Source organism: Sebastes fasciatus, chromosome 11 (assembly GCF_043250625.1).
Source record: "Sebastes fasciatus isolate fSebFas1 chromosome 11, fSebFas1.pri, whole genome shotgun sequence".
Lineage (NCBI taxonomy): Eukaryota > Metazoa > Chordata > Actinopteri > Perciformes > Sebastidae > Sebastes > Sebastes fasciatus.
The window spans coordinates 10,106,308-10,132,255 of record NC_133805.1 but is presented as its reverse complement, the minus strand read 5'-3'; the positions used below and the strand labels follow the sequence as shown (position 1 = coordinate 10,132,255).

The window sequence follows — 25,948 nt, the reverse complement described above, 5'->3', positions numbered from 1 at the left end:
GAAAAGTCAGGGTATCACCAAAGACAGTAGGACACATCCTCTGAGGACCATGAATGGCAATTCATCTGAAATATTTCAGTGTGGACCAAAGTGGTGGACCAACAGACCAACATTTTTACCGCCACCGCTATAGCATTGCTAAAAATAGGTCTGCAATAGATGAGAGCGTCTCATTCTCCCTAAGAGAGGCAAAGCAGATTCACTATATTTATGCAAATAAAGCAGATTCTCACATTGTGTTTGATGACTTCTCCCTCCACAGTAGTCATGAATAGAAATTAAAGAGCAGAATTCCAAACTGCCACAGCAGTGAAGGCAGAGTCTGAAGAAAGCTGGGCACACACACAACGGTAGGTGTTTATCTACTTAAAGCCAGGTTGATAAATGCCACCGTCCTGCGAGCAGACGAGTCATGCTTTGTGGTTTTGGGGGTTTCTAAGTTGAAATGTCCAAACAATTATGCTGCTGCAGCAAAATATGTCATTTCAACACAAGCTCTCTCATTTGTTAAATCACAATTTGCATACAAAACATGAATTGGAACCCAGAGAGCATAAAAAAAACAACCTGAAACCGAGCCACAACAAACTGCAGCTCATCTACTGCTGGAGCAAATTTGTGCATGCGTGCAGTTTATTTGTGTGTATTCTTTCTCAGGAGGTAAGCATACCTGTAAAGTCTATAAAACACAGGAAGGGGGCACTGATTAGAGCTAGAGCCTGATCATTCTTTATCCCTCCAAACGAGAACGAATCTGGGTCTCGGCCAGGATGTCTCTACCTCTCTGAGCGGAGGAGCAGGTGGCGAGCCGAGGACTCCGCCTCCCCGAGGGCCCCAAACACAGTTGGAGTCCAACTTTGAAACTTTCAACATCTGCTGAGTAGAAAAGATAGATAGGGGCGCCTGGGTTAGCTCAGTTGGTAGAGCGGGCGTCCATGTATTAAGGCTTGGTCCTGACCGCGGAGGCCCGGGTTGGAATCCGGCTTGTGGCCCTTTCCACATCCACTCTCTCTCTCCCCCCTTTCAAGACTCTATCCACTGTCCTGTCATAAAAAATGGAAAATGCCCCCAAAAAAATAACTTTAAAAAAAGAAAAGGTAGATAGATAGAATGCCATTGATCTTTCAGGGGTTAGCGGGCTCAGTTTGGATAGAGTGAAGATACTGGCATCATATGAAACTAAAATAATTTAAGGAATCTATTGGTACCAACCAATGTCGTACTAGCTTGTTTTGAAGGAGGCTAAATAACGCTACAAACTTGCGCTAAATTTTAGCAGGGAAAAACTGTCATGGCGATGTTCAAAGGGATCCCTTGACCTCTGACCTCATGATATGTGAATGTAAATGGGTTCTATGGGTACCCACGAATCTCCCCTTTACAGACATGCCCACTTTATGATAATCACATGCAGTTTGGGGCAAGTCATAGTCAAGTCAGCACACTGACACACTGACAGCTGTTGTTGCCTGTTGGGCTTGAATTTGCCATGTTATGATTTGAGCATATTTTGTTATGCTAAATGCAGAACCTGTGAGGGTTTCTGGACAATATATGTCATTGTTTTGTGTTGTTAATTGATTTCCAATAATAAATATATACATGCATTTGCATAAAGCAGCATATTTGCCCACTCCCATGTTGATAAGAGTATTAAATACTTGACAAATGGCAAATTAAGGGACTGCCCGACCACAACCAACCACACACACACACACCCTAATGCAGACATAACCACACACCACCAGCATTTGTTATGAACTTATTTTCTGCTTACTCCAAAGGAAGTGTATACTCATTAAGATAAGACTCACCCAGGGACACTGAGGTGGGCAAGGATGAAATACGATGCTTATTTTAGAGCGTTATTTGGCTCCGTGCATCCGAATCGTTGCATTTATTAAACCTGTCCGCGCTATCACAACAGAAGCACTTTTTGGTTCCCAAATGCACTTTAAAGCGCAACAAATAAGAGTGAGGAATAAATAAGTGCACATGACTTTAATATCCCCACCCCTTGTACAGTATGAGAGGAGAAGCGTTGTTTCCAACCTACCTGCATTATCATACATCTCTCAGAACTAGTTCAAGTGCTGATCCCACGAGTATAATACAGGAAACATGCGTGTTACACGGGAGATTGACAAGGACCATCAAAACTAGATTAATGTCGCCCAATACCCTTGCACCGCCTCACTAGCACACCGCTCCATATGTCGTCTATCACCGGTGCTGCTTTCCCCAGCAAATTATACACACTCATGCAGCCACGCACACACACACATCTAAAGGCAGGGGGGGTTTAGCGGTGCCAAGGCCAGCCTCGCTTTTCCTCAGCCACCATGAAAGGGCTATGAAACGGTCGTTTGACGTGTCTCAGCTTGATGGATCACCTTCATCAGACCGCAGGCTGAAAGGGAAAAAGTATTTTATAATTGCGCCTCACTTTGGATGCAGTGGGGGCTTGATTCTAATTCCACCTTTTTTTTCTCTAGCACTTGCCTGACGGGGTTCAAGGTCGCGTTGTCAATCAAAGAAAGTGCAAAAGGCGTATCTTTTAAGAAGGGCAGCCTGAGGAGAGGATGTTTTATTACAGAGCCAAGACCTGATCCTTGCATTTTCTTAAACCGTGTATAAATTATTAGTTACACTTGATCATTCAGACTTTCATTCTTTTTCCCCATGGAGCAAAATAATGCAACAACCAGTCATGTTGACATTTATTTAACCGTGATTCAGGTTTTTAATTGTAGTGAATTGTAATATTGTAGTTGTACTGGAGGAATATGCTGGTATATATGTTTGTAGATTTTTCTGTATAAGTGTTAGAGTGATTGAGTCTGTGTAATGGTGTTGCATGTAAATTCATGTTTTTGGTGTCTGGTGATTGCTCTGTGTTTACCCGCCCAGGGACCGCAGATGGAAATGAGCTAACAAGTAAATCTGGCATAAATCATCTCTTCTCATTTTGACATGAATGTTTTTGTGCATGATCCTTGTTTAATAAACACTAATAATAATTATACCCCCGCGACAACGTAGTCGGGGGTGTACAGCGCTCCGAGTGTCCGTCCTTCTGTCCGTTCGCGTGTCACACTTTGGTTCCGGAGTACAGCTCGGAAACTATTTAACTTACGAACTTAATATTTCGTATGATAGTTGACGGTGTGGTCTAGTTGTGCCTTTCGGGGGTTAGAAGTCTAGGGTGCCCAAATTGTTTGAAATTTTGTCCAAAAGCTGTGATTTCTTTCGACTTCAATTTTGTTTCCGCAGTAGAACTCGGAAACTATTTAACTTATGAACTTCAAATTTGGTATGATGGTTGACAGTGTGGTCTAGTTGTGCCTTTTTGGGGGTTAGAAGTCTAGGGTGCCCAAAACTTTTGAAATTTTTCCAAGAGGGCAAAACCTTTGGCCCTATTTTAGTAGGGGTCAAGCAGTGAGCGGGGTTATGTGAGCCATGCTCACTTTTGCCTTGTTAAAATGCTAATTTTTAAGGAAAAAGATACCCATACTTTAATACTGTGGTTGTAAATGTAAACAGTTTGTGAGGGTACAGCAATGTTCTTATGATATTTAGTTAACTCTAAGCACTTAAAAAAGACGCCGGAGTTGTCCACTGTTTTCAGAGTTGTTCTTAAAGTGAACTTACAAACAATCTGTACAACTATGGCAAACTCATCCGCGGTTGCCGCCACTTTTATTGCCATATTCTCTCATTATATTTCATGGAAGTAGCTAGACAAATAGCTATCTATGTACGAAGATGACATCCCCATTCTTAATGCCACCTACCAAGCTGTGATTGGTTGGGTTTTTTTCTCCCAAAAAGTTTTTGAATCGCCGAATAAATCGATAATGTGGAAAGTGATTAAAAGGTGTGGAACCATACTGTCAGTTAGTAAAAATTGCATTACTGCATTTGCGCAGCACAAAAATAGTCTAGTGGCTGCATTGCATTATGAGGCTGCTGTCAAGTCTCACTTTTCTGGGAAGGACTTCTCTTTGTATAATAGATGAATGTCGCTGTAAAGTGATGAGCCTGGAAAGAAGAAGCCGTTTCTCTTTGATTCCAAAGGACACACTAATGCCTAAATTATACTGTATGTGTTTCAATAGTCAGTCCGTTGCGGCTCAGCTGGAAATATCTCCGCTTTCTGCAGGATTAATACACGCTACAAATTAGACCCGGCGGTTTTAAAAGATCGTCTTTTGGGATGACTTTCCCCTTTGAAAAAGTTTGTGAATTAATCTTAAAACTCTTAAATACAAATACTGAAATATTAAAACAACAATGACAACATAACAGCCCTATAAAAACCAAGTACAAAACCACAGGGTTTAGCAGCAGAGCCCCACAGCACAACACCACATAGCAATACCTCTTGATACTATCGCACAAAGTGTAAAACATTCTTCACACGCAGACTGAAACACAAAGCGTGAAACCTAAAAATGAATTCTCTGTGTAACTTTCACATCGAGGCCCGTCGTGTTTGGACCGCAGCCTGTGGTACCTGTTTCAGGTTTCTCGCCGTAGAATTTGATAAAAAGCTGTGAACACGACACCAAGATGGGAGCTGGCAAGAGAGAGAAAGAGGGAGGGAAAGAGAGAGAGAGAGAGCACTCTGCGTCCCTCCGAGATCTATAAATACACTAAAAAGCATTAAACCCTAAAAGCATTACAATCACTCTGTCCCCTGAGTATGGAATCTGCCTGCTGCTGTTTCACAAGACTACCAGCCACTGAAACAGCGACTGTCTGAGGAGAGGAGAGACCTTGGACTTAAGCCTGTCTGGAATTTCTCCATCAAGTTAAGAGGCAAAAACTGCGATACATAGCCGCGTATTGATCGGTGGCTTGTCGCTGTTACAGTGCTGTGACTAGAGATAGAGTCACCAGCTGAGTGCTGCTGTTGGTCTGCCTGCATTCTTAAAGGGCATTAGCCGAGGGAATGAAGGTTGTAAATTCGGAAATTCAGGGCTGTGATTTTAAAGTTAAAGAGGAAAAATGTTGAAAATGTTCCCACTGATTGGCTGCGCAGCCTCGGGAAATATGTCGGGAGTGAAATGCGAAAAGTCTCACTTGGCATTTTAAGACTTCTGAGATGAACTCTGAGTTTTCCCCACACAGACATCTGGGTGGGTGGTCCCCAGCTCCCTACGACGCGGACTCGACTGGGAGGCCTCGCTCAATTAAGATCCAACTGCTGCTGCCGACTTGACAGGCTCTTACATTTGGCCGTGGCAGCCGCTGAGCTGCAGGCAACAGATTAGAGAGTGAATGGTGTTTCTCTGTGGAGGATGAATCCTCCCCGACGACTGTCCCTCTCTGCTGTCACTCCTCATCCCTCCCTCCCCTGTCTTCGTCCTGCTCTCCATCCCATACCGTATGTGTCCTCATCCTTCTGCTCTCCTCCCTCACTTCATGCTATAATGCATGCGTCATCAGCCTCATTAAAGATCAGAGGAGAAGTATGTTAGAAAATACTACAGAGCTTATGCTCTAGCTACCTACAGTTTTGTTAAAAACAAACATTGTGTAATATATATTGTGTCTTTATCATAGACTGTATATAAGAAGTGGACGAAGTCACCGTGACGTCACCCATTGGTTTGTGGACTGCTGTTTTGAAGCCTCGAGTTCGGCATTTTGGTCGTCGCCATCTTGTTTTTTTGCAACCAGAAGTGACACAAGAGGGTGGAGCTAAGTAAACAAACGTGATTGGTCAATACTACTGGGACTACAAACAGAAACCAGAACGCTTCCGTTACCAAAATCTTGTGCCATTGCCTACAGGTTCTACATGTGAATGCAGAATCTGTATATAGAGATTAATCTGCCCACGACTAATAAACTGATTTTGATGTGCTAAATTGGTGGAATTCCCCTTTATGATTTTCTTAATTTGAATTTCAGATGTCAAAAATGAATCCATGCCATCATAAATCACACTCAATCCCAGTTGTTTGCAGCAGTTTCACATTTAAATACAGATCAGTAACTTCTTGTCTTTTCAGGGTAATAATACAATTAATAAATAAATACTGAAAAAATCATATTATGATGACTGAAAAGATTACTGCCGTTGCCAAAGATTAGTGAAGTTTAAGTCTGTAAACTTTTGACTCTAAGAAAGCCGAGACATTTGCCTGCGGTGTCCTTCTCGCTGTGTGTTTTATTAAAGAATGGAAAGATATTGAAAAAAATCCCTTTTTAATAAAAAGTGTTTACGGTCAGCGCACCGGTATTGAGAACAACTGACGCTAAACTATGTGTGGTCTTGTATTATTGATGTGGTTTTCATATTAACAGCAGGTCCAGCAATACGTCTCTCATGGTAAATAGTGCTGCTCATGCAGCTTTCATCTGGACTGTGTGTTCAGCGTGTCTTGTACCATCTAAATGTACAGTAGAAGAAGAAATAACCAGTGAAATTATAACATACAGCTTTTGTTGGATTCTTTCATAGCAGACATCTTGCAGTGGCATGCATGTTTTGCATGAGTGGGCCCATTTGGAAAGAAACCCCTTAGTGTCCTATGGTAGTGTGTATATAGGATCACTCCAGATGGCAATAGGCTTTAATGGGTACTGTATGTTAATTCACATTTGTGCTGTGTTATGTGTGTCCCCTGCAGCCCCCAGAATATATTGAATTTATTATCTACACAGCTGTAATGTAAAGCTTGCCTCATTAATTTGAGAGTTTATTTTGACCTTTTTTTTAAATGCAGCTTTGCATATAAACACTAATGGTCTCTTTGATGATGAAAAAAAAATACATAAACACACATGCATTGGCAATTTGTGTACAGACGCAGTGAAACACTTCAACCCGGCTTTAGCTGTAGAGCTTCAAACTCCCCCGAGGAGAGACGGGAGAGCCTCTGGCAGAACAAAACAGAAAATAACCTGTTCTGTTCTGTCTTTTCCCGTTTCACTCTCCTCTCTCCGTCTCCTCTGCTCCTCAAGTCACCTTTTTTTTTTAGCTGTTCGAGATAAGGCAGGTAAAAAAAAACACAGCTCTCTGCGAGTGTCTGCTTTCCTGACAAATACAGAATGACATATCTTGGAAAGAAACCCTAAATCCAGCGTATTCCTTCAACCTAAACACCCATTACTGCTAACATTCAGCACAGGCTTTTGCAGCGTCTTATTCAGTCGGATATCCCTTTTCCTTACATGCAGTATTTATACTGACTTTAAGACTTTTGAAACTTAAATCCTCTTCTTTCTCCGCCATGTGCCAGAGACGATAAGGATTGCAGAAAAAAAGACACACAGTGAGGCAGAGACAAATATTTAATTTATGTCCCTTTTTTCACCCCGTACAGCCTAAGACTGCAGAGCCGGGTTTCTTGCAGCGGGGCAGAGGAGGGCCACGTGTGTCCAGGTAATTAATTTTTCAGAATGGAGGGACTCATACAACACTATAAACAGCAGCTGAGCAGCAGCTAGAAATAATGGTGTCGCTGCTTTTTTAAAAAAATGTTCCTCCCTGTGTCTGCATAAAGATAAATCCACAAATTAGGAGTTTTTAAATCGTATGCTGCGACGATAACCCCCGAGGTCACCAATTTGCGCCGAGGAGGATGACGCCGCGGTAGAAGAAGGTGAAGAGTGGCCTAGTTCTCAATTATAACTCGGTCAGTTCAAATGATGATTCGATGTGTTAGGCTGGCAAAAGCGGAGCCGGACATGTAGACAGATGGAGGGATCATTTCTTGTCTGTCTGCCCTCCTCAGAGGAGTTAATTGGCTTCAAGAAAATGGGAGACAAGAGTGAGGGGGTGACGGAGACGGCGTGATGGAAAAACAAGAGAGTAAAAAAGAGAGATGAGGATGGGAGTGATAGCCAAAGACAGAGAGAGACATTTGGGAGAGTGTGAATAGCCATGGAAACGGAGAGTGTGGAAGAAGAAGGAGCAGGAAAAGGAAGTGTAGCTGATTGAGGAGAGAAAGCGAGAGGAGAGACAGAGGGGGTAACCCTCCTTGGCTGTCACAGCAGTTTACACTCATTAGCAGAGCGCTGCCTTTGAAGCCCTTTATCTCCAGCGGCACGTTTCGCAGGACGGGCGGAGACAAAACACACACACACACTCATAGGCATGCATATGCAAACACACGTCACCCACATTGATGCTTATACGTATATTTAAAAAAGAACAAACCAAGGAAGAAAAACAACAACAACATATACTCGGATGCATCCGGTCACAAATCACCCACACTGATCACTCTCATCCTCGCGGTCCTCGTCTAATTATATAAGCGTCGGCTCCTTACGTAAGACAGCTTCCCCTACAGTACGACTGACTATCCATAATGCATGGAGTCTTGTATTTGGTTCATGGTGACACATCTTACCTTCCTCCACAGCCTCGCTGTAGCTGGGCAGACCAGAAAAAAAGGCCAAGAAGAAGAAGAAGAAGCTCATGGAGCTGAGTAAAAGGATGCTCATCCGTCATACAGTGAATTTAAACCACATGTCGAAGGTAAATGTACCGGTGTTTTGTGAGCTTTCCTCATTGAAACCAGCTAAATTGGTTTTAATGACAAAATTTCACTTAAGAACCTAAAGATTCACAACAATATTTGTATATTAACAATGGATCAAATGTCAATGTGTACTGTGAAAAGGGACCCAAAGAGAATTATCACCCAACTCAACATGTCCACTCAGCTCTGTAGAGCGCGTTAGCATCTTTTATGCTACAGTAGGTCATAGGGATGCTAATTTTAGGGTTAATTATTAGCATCCCTAGCCGGCTACATTCTTGCAATATCGATAGAACTGTCAGAACGGGAGCGTTCACAGATTCCAAGATGGTTGAATAGCCAAGATTAGCAGCTTTGGTTGAGTTACGTATTTGTTATGGGGTTTTTTTAACAAGTGAAACAAGATACAAACAGTGTATAGTTCCCTTTAAATTAACTGAATCAATTGCATTTGCGTTAATAACGGATATTATTTAACGTAACTATAAGTGCCACAGGTTTGTTGACACTTCTGTAGTTCTTTTCGCCGATTGGGAGATATCGTAGCTGTTGCAAATTCACAACAACAACCACTTGGAATTACAAATCGGAGGCTAACATGAGCAATATTTCCCACTTGGCTGATCATATTTACAGTCTAGTCAACATAACTTATTGTTAACAGACAAAGTTAGCAACTAACGCTAGCTGGCGAATGTATGGGAGCTATTTGCAAGCTAAATAGACAGATATTTTTTTTCTAAGGAGTTGGTGGAGACCAAAACAGAACTAAAAAGAGAAAAATGATTTGACTTACTTGTCGTCTGGTTAGAAGCACGACTCCAGATTAATGCTGATGTTGCTTTGCTGGATGTGTTTGTTGGTTTGCCCCAAGTTCCCAAAATACATATATAAATATAATATATAAAAGATTAAATTAATGATTGCATGTTTGAGTGCCGATAATGATCCTCACTATCTCATAAGGAACTTGTGAATAATTTAAAAAAAGTTTCATTCAAGTGAGACATACAGTTTTGAGTTTGATATATTTCCAGTCACTACCAAACCTCCTCAGGTTTCACTAAACTGCCTTTACAACAAAGGAGAGGACACAAAAACAGACTGTTCACCATCACTCTGAATAAACAGAGTTGAAAAACTGCAGTGTCGACATAAAAGTTGTTGAATTACTGAGTCATTAGGCCTCCGTCATAGCAACAATGAGAAGCGAACCGTTGTGGTAATACTCGGCTCTGTCACATTACTAGAGTCTGTCTCGGTATTATCTTTCTCTCTGAGACAGACAGAGCCTCGGGGTGTGTTTGTTCTCAATGGGGGAAAGCAATGAGCCTCACAACTGACTTTCCACAGCCCATTTCCCAAAAAATGTATTTAGAGAGATTTAGAAATGAACTGTTTTTTAATAGGGACTTTGGGACAAAAGGCAATTCCTTTCTACTTGGTCTGTGATAACAAGCCAAAAGAAATCCTTTCTTTTCATTTAAGTTGTACCTAAATGTAGTGTTGTGTGTGTGTGTGTGTGTGTGTGTGTGTGTGTGTGTGTGTGTGTGTGTGGTGCACTGGGACACTATTTCAGCAGCCAAATCATTTTCCTGGAAGATTTTCACTGCACTTGTTTTCAGACTTTGATTTGAACAAGAGAAATTGAGGTAAAGTCCCAAACGTACTACACCAAAGTGCGGGTAATGGGCTGGCTGAACAACAGAAATAAGCAATTGATTGCAGCAAGTAGGAACAAGAGGTGAAAAGAAATGAAAAGAGGGAATTATTGAGAGGGGAAAAAGCGCAAAAGGACAAATGACGAGGGAGAAAGAAACAAGACATTGAACATTTTACATCATAAATTTAAAACTAAATCTAAATTTTATACAGCCCTGTGATCATAAGGCAAACTGCCTGTATTTCCACGTCTTTGGTAGCATTCAAGGCATACAGCTTGTTTCATTACATTTCCTATAGATTCACTTACTTTTTTAAGATTAGAGTAGTCTTCTATTTCTTTATCGTAAAGTGCTTTGTGCTGGGAGATGAAGTGCATCAGTTTATCAGATGCCATTTTGGATGGCATTTGCACGGACGGTGGCTCTGAGTGGTCAAACAACCTTCTTTTGCCTTTTGACAGATGCGAAAAAACCAAGCCCCGAGGAAGAGCGCCAGGCTTTGAAGCAAATTTCCGTCTGTAAGTCGGCAGATAATGTTTGATTTAAATCAACTTCCCACTATGAACACTTGAATAGCCCTTATTTGAATTATTATGTCCTAAAAGTTGTAAAATGCATTAATAGCCGAATCCAGAGTTATTTATTATCCTTCCTCCGTTCATGTGAATGAGACCTAGACCGAGGCTGGACCGAGGGCTGGGAGGCGGAGTTAAAGAAAACGCTACTGCGCCTGCTCCATGGGCCAAATGGTTACGGAAGATCGCCGGATGATCCGGGATATTTCGATAGTCGAGCCATTTTGGCTTCATGCACCACTGAGCAACTCTCATAGGAATGAACGGGTGCTCACCTCCAACGCTGTATCCAGTTCTCTTTATACATCCATGGAAAAAACGCAGAAAATCGAACATGTTTGGAAAACATTAATGACAGACGAAAGTTTCGGAGCCTTTGTGTAAACGTGATTGACACAACGTGAGGTCGTATTTATACTTAAACGTGCGACAAATACGGACTGAGTGTGCGAAGGTCTTTATTCTTGTTGTTTTATAGCTTTATAATGCAAAACCTCAAATACATATTTGTAACCTCCATATTTGTAAAATCCTGACACTGACCTTACACATACAGTGGTCAGATGTAATATGTCTAAATTCATCCTGTAAGAAACGATTATTCTTCTGATTTTATTACTAAATTAAATTATCCATAGAAGGACGAGATTGACGACATTGTTAGAAACAGATAGATCTTATTAATGGTCAATACTTGTCTCCTATAACAAAACATTTGTAATGAATGAATAGAATTTAAAGTTTCAATTCTATGCCGTTCAAATGTTTCCTACATTTGAAACAAACAACGCTGCTGATTCAACATGGCACTGAATCACTGAGTGACTGCTGCTCAGCCAAATATGGTGTGTGAAGGAGAATCATCAGAGGAGGACAGTAATGAGCGGTAAGCTCTGTAATGATCCTCTGAAAATCTCCTCTCTTGATGTTTCAGGTTTAATTTATTTGCAGAACATAAGCAGTTTAAAAGCAAACATTTGCACAGAGAGTAGAAGGGAAACACCTATATGCACATACACATTGATAATTGGAACCAAAACAGAGACAGGAGACACCTCGGATGATTCAAAGCATTTCCACGAAAGTGGTTTTAGATGGACAGGCTGGAATGGCCTTGGTAACTAAAAGGCTGTCTCTGCCCACCACTGTGATGATGATAGAAAGACACCACAGACACACAGAGGAACTCAGCTACTATAATCAGCACCATTCAGATTTTACCAGACAGCCGCCATGAGAGAGAGCTGCTTATAAAAACGGAACAATGCAGAGGACACGGCACAACAGATCAAGACGAACACGGAGACGGACGTGTTTCCTCTGTAGTCCCCCCTCCCTCCATAACAGACCGAGAGGTGGGGGGGGGGGGGGAGGCACACAGACAAAGAGCATGGTCAATTATTCACCACATCTTGCTGCAATCCATTACACTGCATTTATTATACATCATATGGCCGGCGACATGCCACGCAAGCCTGAGCAGCTACTTTCTCCCCCGCTGGAGTGAGAGAGGCTTCCTGCAATACATCACATAAAACTAACGCATTGGCACTGACATGAGCGAGGCAGCGAACGCACCGCCGAGCCTACAGTACACACAGACACACACACGCACACACACACACACACACACACACACACACGCAAACAGCAGCTCTAATAGATACAAACATGATGTATGGCTGCTGCCAGTTCCATCACAGCGGTCACACAGGTAAAACCACTACACCACGGAGAAAACACTTACACACACATATCACCAACGCCAACCCGCATCATCACAGGCAAGCACGCTGCAGCACACTTACCGATGTGTGCAGAAACTGGACTACTATCTGGGGTTTTGGCTTTTCAGACAGTTTACCATGCAATGATGAGAACAATCCCCGTGACTTTTTAGCCATGCTAGCTTGTGGCGCTGCCAACGGCATTGTCAGTCTGTGAGTCGGTCCACCACTTTGGTCCAGACTGTGTAAATTTGTCTTCAACTATAGAATGGCTTGCCATTCATGGTCCCCAGAGGATAAAGCACATGGATACTGATGATCCCCTGACTTTCCCTCTAGCACCACCATGAGGTTGACATTTTTTGTTTTTATGTCTCCAAGCCGGCGATAGCTGTGGCTGGGTGCATTATGTTTTCCAGTTGTCCATCCTTTTGTTCGTACATCTGTACATTCTCGTGAACGCCTGGAGGGAATTTCTTCAAATTTAGCACAACAAGACTCGAGAACCGAGTATACGGCTGGACCAATTTAGCACATCAACTCAAAAAACACCTCAAATGAGCTTAAAAACGTTTTTTTCCCGCAAGTTTTATCAAATGTTGACATTTCCATACAGCTTTTCTAATGTGATACTTCAAAATGTGCATAAAAAATGTGAATGGAAACACAGCTACTCTTTCAGTTTTGGTCAGTTATCTGATGCTCTCAACCAGAGAGCCTTACAGTAAGTACGTCAAGGACACTTTAATAAAAAGTATAGTTGTGAGAGGAAATGGTGAACAACACTAATGTCCAAAAGGAAAGGCTCTTGTCAAATGTCTTTTCTCTAAGCTATTACACAACTGTTGTTGTTTTTTTAACCTGATGCACATTTGATAGCTCTGAACACAGTGGTTGATTGCATTTTGAAGGAAATGAGAGATATGAGGAGATATGAGAGCATTTTCTGAAAGACAACCATATAGAGCAGACTCACTTCCATACTGGTGAGATTACAGCGGTGAGTCCCAGCGAACCAGCCACTGTTGGAGCACTGGTCAATGTCCACATCCTGCAGGTTCACATCCACACGAACCACACCCCTGCCAGAGAGAAAGAAGGGAGGAAATGTGGAGAATAGGAAGGAATGATGAGTAGAGTTAGAGGAAATAGTGAGAGGGAAATCACGAGAGAAGATGGTGCAAAGATATGAGAGGAATCAGAGAAAGTTAAGAAAGGGAAGAGATACAAGGATGGAAATGATAAGGAGGCGACGAATTAAACAAAGTAAAAATGGAAGATGCAGAATTAGTAGATTGGGAAAAATGATGAGAAGAAAAGGAAGGAAATACATTTCATGAGAGTATAAGAAAATGAAATAGAAGGGGAAGGAATGTGAGAGAAAATGAGGGACAGTAATGTAGAAATGAGACATGGGGAGAAATGGAAAGAGAAGGGTAAAGGTGACAGAATAGCACGAGGTTAAGCAAATCGGTGCGAGGGAGGAGGAGGAGGAGGAAGCGGCGGCAGAGGGCCAGAATGAAAGGGAAGAAAATTAAAACGAACAGGAAGAGCGATGCTCAGGGGAAGTGAGGTCAACGGTGGACGAAGCGGGGGAAGGAAGGGTGGTAATAGAGAGGAATGAATGAAATGGATTGAAAGTGGGAACGAAATTAAGAGTGATGGAAGTGAAAGAGGAAGAGAGAGAGAGAGATAAGGGGAAAGAAAAAAAGGAAACAGAAGCAAGGTTGAAATTTCAATAAATGCTTGCACAAGGTTATGCTACTTCTTGCCAGACATTAGAGATGCACTGAGAGATGTATAAAGAATTTGTTGTTTTGGTCAACGAAGGACACACTAATATCGAGGTGTCTCGACTTCCCCTTGCTTTTTTAATACAACAAAAGTTTACTCCCATATAAAAGATTTTTTTTTTTGTTTTTATACTTTATCCACATTCTCTTCATTCTTACTCCTCGTTTCCACATAGCTCTGTGTACGTATTTGAGTCAACCGGTAGTTCATTCATTACTATGGGAACCTCCTCACTTCGTTTTTGGTTTTTTTTGGTCCATAATTTGCCTCGAGTAAGTTGACCATTTTTTACTTTTGCGGCAGATTACGGACAGACCGTATGCACTGTGTGCCAAAGGAAGTTAGCAGGAATTAGCAAATAAATAAACTGATTTATGAATGTAATACAGCTCTATTTATAAAAACAAATTTTATATTATTATTTTCTGATATTATTTGTATTATACTATTTAAAAGTCCAAATTTATTGGAAAAGGATAGATGTAATCATTTCCAAAAGTCACAACCATGAACGCCATGAAACAATTTGACCCATTAGAAAATAATGTTTTATTTCTCTGATCCACTGCTTTGATTTTCTTAGATACAAGTAGGGGAGGCTTTGAGGAAAATAGGTTGGGAACCACTGTACTAGAAGGATAATGACAAAATACAATTCAACAGCAGCTCAGACTGCAGCCCCCAAAATGATCACAAAGCTAGGTGTACCTAATACACTGGCAACTGAGTGCAATTTCCTAAGACAGCGGGGCACCGTCAATTATAGCAAACATAAAGTAAATAGCACAGTTATTGGGGACTATTTTCAGCTCCAGATTAATACGCATTCGGAGTGTATTACAGTAATGTGTGTTGTTCCTTCATTATTCAACGTAATGAAGGAACATCTACCCAGTTCAATAGTGTGGCTCATTAATGTGTTTTTAATAGTTTTTTGGAAAACGTTGGAGCTCCATCGCACAGAAAAATATGATTTATCAGGCTTTGGATACACAGGCAATATGTTTTAGAAGAGTCAATTCATTGTTGGTTTGTGTGTTTTCAGGGGATTTGTTAAAGAGGACCTATTATACTTTTGTGCTTTTTCCCTTTCCTTTAGTGTGTTATATCGTTTTTGTGCATGTAAAACGTCTGCAAAGTTCAAGTGGTGATGTCACCAAGTAACACATTTGTATAATACCTGCCTAGCGGCTAGTTTGGGATGCCCTCAAACAAAGCTAGTTAGAGTGGAGCTGGAGCGGAGTCTGAAGAGTTTGTTTATCTTGACCAATCACAACAGAGTCGGCCAGCTGACCAATCAGAGCAGAGTGGGCCAGCTGACCAATCAGAGCAGACTGGGCTGCAGCACAGCTGGTACGAGAAATGTAATGCATTTTTTTTAACATTAAATCATGTAAACATGTTCTAGTAGAAACACAAAATACAAGGATGCACCTGAAATTGAGCAAAATAGGTCCTCTTTAACAATAAGAAGTATATAGTATATCACCAGACATATCATTAAATGCATTGATTTAGTTAGTTTCTTAATATCTGTGGCCAGTGCAAATAGTTCCTGAGATAGCTTTCCTTGTTTTGTGTTTCACGAAAAAGTTTTAAAGACACTTGCAGTGTGTTCTCTGCCTTTGGGTACAGTTCAGCATCACTGCAGACAGACATGTGGTGTTTTCCCACCAAAGGTGAGAATGATTCTCAATGTTTTCTCTCTGCTTGTCGACCCAAACACCTCTGCAGGACGTTGGTGCAGGTCAATACTCGGAGACTGCAGCAGCGAGCCATCACAGATCCACACTGTGAAGTGAGCAAGTTTAAATACTGTTCAGGGATGTGATTGCAATACAGCATTAGAGGAAACTTCAACCAGTGGAGCTAAGTTTACTTCAGCTGTTGCCATATAGCCTATCTGTAGAGCCAAGCTCATCTCTCTCTCTCTCTCTCTCTCGCAAAGCATGCTTAGTCTTCTCTTATTTACCCTCTCCCACCCGTTTCCTCCGCACATTCACTCTCTCGTCTTTCTCTCTCCTCCTGACACCCGTTACTTCCATCTGCCTGCTGGGAAGTGGAACAAACATGCATGGAGAGAGGCTTTGGCCACCAGCTCTCCTCAAGCACACAACCAGACAGAAAGAGAGGAAGGCAAACATGTTGATACCTTTGAGTGACAGAACGTGTGTGTTCACAGGTCAAGGCTTGATAGAGACTGAAAGCAGTAGAACTAGCATAGAGATGCAATAGATGGCGGATCTGTGGATCAATGCAAAGTAACACTAGGCACAAATTTTGAGCGCCACAAAGCAAAACTACAGCCAGAGTAGACACTCAATGATAGTTTTAGTCTGGGGTTGTTGTCGATAATCTTTCAGATCTTGTTAAAATGTATCAGTTTCTATTATAAATCCTAAAAAAAGTCATTAGTCATTCAGTTTTTCCGCCACCTACTGTGCAAAACTCCACAGCATTAGCTTCATGTGCACTTTTTTGTGCTGCTCCTGTGTAATCCGACCCGAGGCGAGGCAGGTGGGTCTTCATAGAGGTGGTGTCATTTGTTTGTTGTATCTTTTGTGGTGTCTCAACATTATTGTGGTTCTGATTTACAGAAAATGGTACATTTAAAGGGGACATATCATGCTCATTTTCAGGTTCATACTTGTATTTGGGGTTTCTACTAGAACATGTTTACATGCTTTAATGTTAAAAAACACATTATTTTTCTCATACTGTCGGTTGGAATATACCTGTATGAAACGCTCCATTTTAGCACCTGTCTCTTTAAGACCCCCTTCTGAAAAAGCCCAGTCTGCTCCGATTGGGTTGTGAGAAAAATATGGCGCACCATAGCAAAGTGGGTCGTGTCTAGAAGGGAACTTGCAAATTGCGAAATCTGATCTGAGATCTGCAAAACATGCAAAGTGTTATAGTTTGCCATCCCTCGAAACATCGGCTTTGCAGATATTGCAAGTAGCCGTCGGACTTGGTGGCGTAGGAAGCCTGAAATACCTCCAAACAGCTGACAAGTTTGTTGTTAGCTCTGTTAGCTATGCGGTCTGCTGGCGTGCTGATGATCGCATGACGTACTGTAGTACAACGCGTGCAATCAGACGTAAACATAGAATTGAATTGAATAAATCTGCCCCATTGTTGCTGTTACCCAGTTCAGCTATTTGAATCAGCATCGCTAGGCTTGCCGTAGTAGTCGGAGTCACACAAATTTCGGGCATACACTGATTGCATTACACCGTCATATTGCTTTTTTTATAGAAATAAATCCATTATGTTTATTTTAGTTTATCAGCGCCACCGTCAGACGACGATGTTACAAACAGAAAATGCAAGTGTCTGCTCCGTACGGAGTCACAGCTCAGAGAAGAAGGAGACGGAGCGTTCACAGCCGGTGTGCGTGGTGCTGTGTGGAAACCAGAGAGGCCAGGCATCCAACGTTAAGGATCAAAGTAAGCACTCTACATATATTGAGCGTCATCTTTTCTTGAAAAATGTCCGGTGTAATCGGTAACACCATTGGCCCGATATCCGATATCAGGATCAGATTGGTGCATCACTTTAAAGCCAGCTGCAAACTGTTGGTCTACAAAAACACCCCCTTTTTTATAGTAGGAAAGCTACTACCAGAACTATTTGCACTGGCCACAGACTGAGTTTTAAATTTGGCCTTTGAAGGACAGTGAGAGCAGGGAAAAAAGAAGATGAGAAAGAGGTTGCTTTGAGGTAGAAAGTAGCAGACATGGTGGAACTGACTCCATCATCTACACTAGCTTATATGCTTTTCTGTTCAGAGCCAATCGGCTTTCTATTTTTAGAAATGTCATCACAGGACTGAGAGATGAGTGGAAGCCGCAGAAAAGTTGCAGACCACAAACTCACATTACAAGAAGTAGAATGAGGAGGAAAACAGCATCCGGTTGTGTAGTTGCAGAGGATCGTTCTGGGAGTGTATTTTTACAAGATGCGCTCTGGTCATAAACAACCACTTTATTATGTTCCCTTCTAACTCCTCTCCCTCTGTTGACACCATAACTGTTGCTGACAAAGTCAAAGACAAACTCCTACTACATTTTTCTGGAGCTTTCAACTACATGACATGGTCTTCATCAGCAGATGCAATTTGCTCTGCTGTCTCGGAGATTGATCTGTTGACATGCAAGTTCAGTAGCTGTTGTTTTTTCATCCATAGCGTTTTTAGGACTTTTCTCCCGTGTTGGCTTGAAGTTAAACCTGCTGTAGGCAGAACGTTTTTGGCAACATTGGGCAAAAACTCCATATTTAGATTTCAGCATGTTGTAATTCAAGTGTTCTGAGAGAAAACTAGACCTCTCCACCTCCTCATGGCTCTGTTTTCAGGCTTTAGAAAATCTATGCCCGCCCATGACGGGAGACTTTGACCAATCACAGGTCATTTCAGAGAGAAAGCGTTCCTATTGGCTGTGCTCCGGCTGGTGGGCGGTGCTTGGTATTTCCTCAACTGATCCCAACATGGCTGCCGGGTCACAAACTTTCTCATTTTACAGCTAAACAGTACACTACAAGATGTTTCTGAAAACATTTGAGGCGAGAAAGAGGCATTACAGTAACTAAAAGTCCTAAAAGTGCTATGGATGAAATCATACCAGCTGCAGCTCGGATGTCAACGGACCCGTCTCCATGACAACTGAGCAAACTCTGACCACTGATAAAGACCATGTGGTATGACTGAAAGCTTTTTCTTTTGTCTAAGAATGGAAAAAAAAACATGGCTCTGGCAATATATATACCATTTCCATCATGAAAATATAGTTGTATATTGTGTTCAGGAATTTCATTTCTGTGTTCCTATGCAGCGACGTCAGAAATGGGATTTGATGCACGAGTATCAGACTTTTTTCTTCTTCTGTCACAAATCACAGCCACTTGTAAAATGTCACACTCATTTTAACAGTCACTCAAAACCCCTCTTGGCTGAGCTTGAATAGTCAATTGATTAATTCTGAATTAATTCAATGAAACGTATCATTAAGAGACGCTGAGGGCCACAGACGCAAGCAGATCTTCCATTTCTCTCAACTAACATCCTCATCACTGCATTTTGATGGTTTTAGATAGGCAGTAAGTCATTTTTGGAGACAAATGGAGCCAGTAATGTGTGAGCTCTTATAGCAAATTGAAACTGTACTGTACAAGACTCTGTGAAGTGTCTCACTCATACAGTAAATAGCTTATCCATGATGATTCTAATCAAACTGATTCTGTGGTAACTCCACAGTTTCCACAATTGTAACCGCAGTACGACTCCCAGACATGTCCAGAGCAGCTCCTGCTGGCCACATCACAATCTCCAGAACCCCACATTGTCTGTCCCTGTAGCAGGTAGTGATGCAGCACTTTGCTCAGGGACACGTCAGCAGGGTGGATGCCTGCCAACCCGAGGCCCGAATCACAAGCACGACACGCTGCCGGCTGTTAAACCACGAAGCAACACGTCTGTGTCTTCCACATAAAATGTCACCCACATTCATTTGTCCTATTTATTATCTAGTAACAGTTAAATGACCAGTGTGTAACATTTAGGGGGATTTATTGGCAGAAATGGAATATCATTTTAATAAGAATGTTTTCTTCAGTATATAATCACTTGATAATAAGAATCGTTGTGGTTTTTTTTGCTTAAAATGAGCCGTTTATATCTACATAGTGGTCCTCTTCACGGAGTCCGCCATGTTGCTCCACTATGTTTCTACAGTAACCAAACACTGTTAAATTTTCCTGCTTGGGCCGGAGTCAAAAATGTTACTTGCTCCCGTCGCCGTCGCCGCCGCTTTCTCTCTCTTGCTTCACCACTCACTTCCCACGTACACACACACTCTACTCCTACAACAACTGGCTATAGAGAGGGCTATTTGCGTTTTCATTTCGGCAACCGTAGCTCTCCTACACGCTTTGGTACACGAGAGAAGTTCTAGTCTGCGACCTCACCGCTAGATACCGACAGATCCTACACACTGTTCCTTTAAGGTAGAAAGAAGAATTGTAAGAAGATTTGTGGTAGCATATTGGCTCCAAAAATAAAGAAAGTGTTTTTTTAAACAGGTTTTCCTGAACTAAATTACTTATGATCGTATTGAACTGGACATCTTCAGATGGATGTGAGGGTTTAGTGCACCTGAACTTCAGACTGGCTTCATATTGCAGTTTGTGATCTTTCATTGTTTATTCATGATTTAATTGATCTTTTCGGGACACTCCTGGAGCGGAGCCTTGAAATATGAGATCTTTCGATGATTTTATGCACCTCACAACACAAGCACACACAAAAAATTATCCCTTCACCAACAGACACACTGTGTAAAGCTTGCTGTGTACATTAGATGTTAAATAGGCTGCAGCGGTAGAGATGCACAGCTCTGCTTTGACAGGCGAGCATATTTAATGAGAAACGTCTACCTGTGTGTCTGCAGAGCCTCTTGTACATCATCTGTTTATTGCATCAGGGCTGCAGATCATCAGGATCCATATTTACATTCAGTCTCATAGAGCATTATTGTCACTCAAATACTTAGTTATGGTTGACTGTTACTGTAATGATACTGTATATTTGTAGAATACCTTAAAGGCGATCACCATGTGAATGAAGAATTCCAATATGTTATTTCCATTAGGGCTGACCCGAAGCTTCGAAGCATTCGACCGTTGCCATGGTAATCGACCTCCAAATCAGTATTCGAATGCTTCGTTTGGTTTTTTTTTGTATGCAACTGTGCTATAATAAATGTATAAATCCCCAAAAGGCCCATGAAATAAGGAATAATCCCTCAATTCATGTTCAACATTAATTATTATTAGTTATTCTCAAATGGATATCACTGTTTGTTGTGTGTAGAGGTGCGTGTGTGTACAGTAGTGCGGCAGCAGAGACAGACAGAAGAACATGTCATCCTGCCGCGCCACGATGTGAAGTTTCGATGCTCGAAAAATGGTATTCGGGACAGCCCTAATTTCCATGGCCTAGGAAAATTCAATCAATATCTGTGGACGTGACCTCCTCTTTCTCAAAGCCAGAAACCAGAGAGTCTCAAACTTGTGATGTCATCGGGTATAAAGTCTGGAGCTGCTCCATAGACAATGAACGGGAGACTGATTTTGTGGACCCACAAAATGTTTGTTTACTTTTTTATACCCAAATGAGCTTTATTCTATTGTAGGATTCTCAGGTGTGAAACATAAAATGTTCCCACAACATCCCCCTGGGTGCTACATGTCCACAGGGGCGCTCTTTAATCACAAGGGATCGCCTTGCTTCCCAGCATTGGGCGCTTGATGGGCTGCCACTAGACACAAGGAACTAGGCACCCGATTGGACGAACGCTTTACCTCGTGGGCTGCTGCTCCCAGCTGTCAAACCGGAACCAACATGGCGGCTCGTTTGGAAACTTTCTTCTCTTATATCACGAAAATAGTTCACCGAAATGTTTTTTAAAATCATTTTATGCGAGAAATAAGCCATGCTAAATCTGTCTCTATTTTGGATCGACAACGTTTTGTTTAAAAAGTTTCTAGAGAGTTTCCAGAGGAGGCGAGTTGCGTTGGACGCCCCTGATTTGCATAAAGGACCTCAACTTTATGCAAATGAGGAGCGGCCAACAAGACGCCCCATCTTTGGAATTGCGCCGCCACGCTACCAGAATGCATTGCACGGCTGCTTACATATTAGACAATGAATGGGAAGCGTGGAAAGTACAGAGCCTGCGGACACGTACCATCAGTGTCATCTATAACATCTCTCCCCATTCATTGTCTATGGAGCGGTTCCACACTTTATAGCCTATGACATCACAAGTTTGAGTTTTAGCACTCTAGTTTTGGGATTTGGGAGAGAGTTGTTCATGCTCTCTAATATTGTTTGGACTATCTTAGACCATAGGAAAGACATGTATGAATTTTGAAAATGGGCATAGTCCCCCTTTAATACATGTAATATGGAACTGAATACATTTTTAATGCCTTTTAAGGACTAAGAGTGCTGCCACAAAACGCATCAAACACAAACTGCATGTTTTTTCACTCTCACTCACCTGAACTCTGGTGCAGAGTTGCTCTTCAGTCCGTAGAATCCAGCAGACAAGGTGAGCAGCCAGTATGGCACAAACGCCCCGTTTTCACACTCCAGGTAGGGCGCCGACCACTTGATCTGGTTCTTGTCCAGCAGGTAACTCCCACTCCCACTCTTTCCCCCCGACGCCTCGGGTACTCTCCTGTGCACTAGCGGTCTCCTCCCGTCCCTGAACTCATTAAACCAGTCGGACTCCGGACCCCTGCTGCTGCTGCTGCTCCCCAGGTACCGGTGCGCAGAACCGGACAGGTCCTGCAGCACCACCTCCTTCTCCTCGGTCCTGGTCGCCTGCAGGAACACGTGGGGTCCACCGTGGAAGCTCACCACCACGGCCCGGTGGATTTTGGGATCTCCCTCGAGGATGCTCTGCACCAATGCATGGTACCAGTGCACGTCCCTCCGGTTTGCACTTTGCTCCCTGGACTTGTTCACCTGCAGGATCATGTTGAGGAAGTTTGTTGCATGCGTCACGGTGTCCAGGATGCTGTGCAGAGAGTAAGTGGAGGCGACGTGCAGGCCGCCTCGCAGGCTGCTCAGCTCGTACCTCCGGGAGCAGTTCACATTCTGCAGCGCGGAGGAGTCTCCGGTGTGCAGGAAGGCGGTCACAACACGCGGCAAGTCCTCCTCGATCTTGTGCGCCACGACAGCGCGCTCCGTGGCCGGCACCGAGTGGTAGTAGGTCGGGTGGTGCTCTCTGTTGTTGATGTTCTGGGTGCTGAACACCGGCGGGTGCTTCTCTTCTCTCTCACCGTCCGACCACTCCACATAGCCGTAGTTTGTTCCCAAAACGAGCCCCGTGTGCAGGAGCAGCGGGACCACCAGGAGAGCCATGGTTCCGTGTTGTTTCACAGGCGCAGCTGAGCACAAAGTGAGGCCACTTAAAGCAAAGTAAATGGCAAATGGGAGAGGGAGGGAGAAACCAACAAGAGATACTGAATATACAATATACTTTTCTGTGTATAGTTTAGGACTGTCCTCAACCAAAGAAATTCTTAGTTGACTAACACTCATACAATTTTGTCGACTAATCGATTAGTTGATTTAATCGACAGAGTTTCTCCACAAACAATCACACAAAAGCACCACTTTAAATCCTGTGTTTACCAGAGATGTGCTCATAAGTTTCTTAGAAATAAGTCATTCAGCATGAAAAAGCATTCAAAAAATGACTAATCGACTCAAGAAATCCTAGTCAACCAAGGACAAAACGACCAAATAGTCGACTAAGAGGGGGCAGGCCTACAGTTTATGGCCAAAAGTATGTGGGCAGTTAAAAATTTCATCCATCAGCTATATGATTGATAAATATCTAATTCAAAAACCAGGACTTGCATTTATATAGCGCTTTTATGTCTTCCGACCACTCAAAGCTCTTTACACTATGATGGCAAAGGCTGCTAAGGTGCCAACTTTGCCCATCATTAATCTAAATACTCATTCACACACTGATGGCCTTCAGGAGCAATTTGGGTTGGTTAAGTGTCTTGCTCGATGCGGGGATCGAACCACCGACCTTCCGATTGGTGGACAACCTGCTCTTCCGATCACTCAAAGCTCTTACACTACACTGTAAAAAAAAAAAAGTAAAATAACTTTAAGAAATTTTCCGGCAGCAGGGGACGCCAGAAAATGTCTGTTAAAAAACGTTAAAAAAATTTCTGTTCGTTAATTAACATAAATAAACTGTAAAAAAAAAACAGTAGTTATCTTTATAACTGTTCTCAGACGCTTTTCTTAATTGATCAATAGCTGCACTTTACTGTCTTTTGATTGTTTTTAGTATCCTTTTTCTTTTAACTTATACTTTTATATTCTTTTATTCGTTTTTATCTTATGCACTTTGTTCTCTTTTATCTTGCTTATATATGTAAAGCTCTTTGAATTGCCCTTGTGTATGAACTGTGCTATATAAATAAACTTGCCTTACCTTTATATAATTAGCCTTTATTACTGTAATTTTACAAGAAATATTTTACTTTTAACATATATTTATTGTTAGAATAGAGTAATACACCGTAAATCTAAGACCATTTACATATAAATCACAAATGAAACGTGTAATTTTACGTTGCAAAAAAGCCCAAATTTACATTAACTCAGAAGTTTTTTTGCAAAAAGAAATCTGTATTTTTACAAGAAATATTTGTAGAATTCCATGAAATCATTTTCTCAGAGTCGTAAACCTCTAAAAAACAGAATAATTATCTTTAAAAATGATCAAGAAAAGCTTCAATATATAGATAATTACGATTGTGATTACAAAAAATACTGTAAATCTAAGACCATTTACGTATAAATCACAAATGAAACATGTAATTTTTTACATTTTTTTTCTGTCATTTTGAAATACAGACAAAAAATTTAAAATTTCTACAGTGTACATGTCAGCATTCACCCATTCATGGCAGAGGTTGCTAAGGTGCCAACTTTGCCCATCAGGATCTAATCTAAATACTCATTCACACCTGCCTTCAGGAGCAATTTGGGGTTAAGTGTCTTGCTCCAGCCGGGGATCGAACCACCGACCTTCCGAACCACAACCTGCTCTACCGTCTCAGTCACAGCCGCTCCTCTGAGGCGAGCATCATCAAAGCAGCTCTCTCTTTCTCTCCTGCTGCTGCTGCTTCACGGGATTAGAAACACTTTAAGGAGAATGTCCTGAATTTCATACCCATGATCAAGCTGAAAAAAGCCTTTCCACTCTTCATCTTCTATCAGCCACACTTTCCCTCTCCTCTTCTTCTTCTTATCCTAACGCGTAAAAACGCAACACCGACTCCTCAGCAGCGCGCAGGTCCATGCATGTGTGTAGCTATCACGAAGCTCTCCGAGGTCTCCTTTGACTCCTTCTCGGAGAAATCCATGTGAGAGAGAGAGAGAGGAGTAAGAGGAGTAAGAGGATGACGAGGAACGGAGCAAATTGTTCTTGAAGTTCCGTCCCTCCCAATAAAGCCCCTAATAGGCCACAGAAAGAGAGAAAGAGTCGCCCACCGGAGTGTGTGGTTGTTTCTGACTGCCAGTCTGCCGGAGGTGGGCGGAGCGTGGTGGAGAAGACGGTGGAGCTGTCCGGTGCTGAAAGGAGAAAGGAGCGTCTGTAGGAAGAAAAGCGAGGGAGGATGGAGGTGGAGGAGGTGGAGGAGGTGGAGGAGGTGGTGGATGGAGGAGCAGCCTGTCCATGAGATTTAATCTGAAAGTAGAATACAATAGAATGGTGCAAGATGGAGAAACCAACAAGAGACAACCATTTACACATATGTATATGTTATACTACTGAATATACAATATACTTTTGTGTATAGTTTATTAGTGCTGTCCTCGACTAAAGGAATCTTAGTCGACTAATTGTTCAGTTGATTTAATCGACAGATCTGTAAAACTGAGTTTCTCCACAAAGAATCACACAAAAGCACCACTTTAAATCCTGTGTTTACCAGAGATGTGCTGATAAGTTTCTTAGAAATAAGTCATTCAGCATGAAAAAGCATAATAAAAAAGACTAATCGACTAAGGATATCTTACTCGACCGAGACCAAATAGTCGAATAGCTGACTACAGTTTATGGCCAAAAGTATGTGGGCAGTTAAACATT

General features: G+C 42.0%; 1 protein-coding gene across 4 annotated transcripts in view; it reads right to left on the bottom strand.

Annotated features, from left to right (window-relative positions):
* Positions 1-25,384, bottom strand: part of gpr158b (G protein-coupled receptor 158b) — a 71,561-nt gene extending 46,177 nt beyond the window's left edge. The window contains exons 1-3 of one of the 4 annotated variants that reach the window (XM_074650484.1): positions 24,825-25,384; positions 22,322-23,236; positions 13,444-13,549 (exon numbers count right to left, since the gene is read on the bottom strand). In XM_074650484.1, coding sequence (XP_074506585.1) covers positions 13,444-13,549; positions 22,322-23,190 — 975 coding nt within the window. In that variant the 5' untranslated portion in view covers positions 23,191-23,236; positions 24,825-25,384. The remainder of the gene's footprint in view (positions 1-13,443; positions 13,550-22,321; positions 23,237-24,824) is intronic. The other 3 variants (XM_074650485.1, XM_074650483.1, XM_074650482.1) reach the window with 3 other exon arrangements.
* Positions 25,385-25,948: the final 564 nt, after the last annotated feature.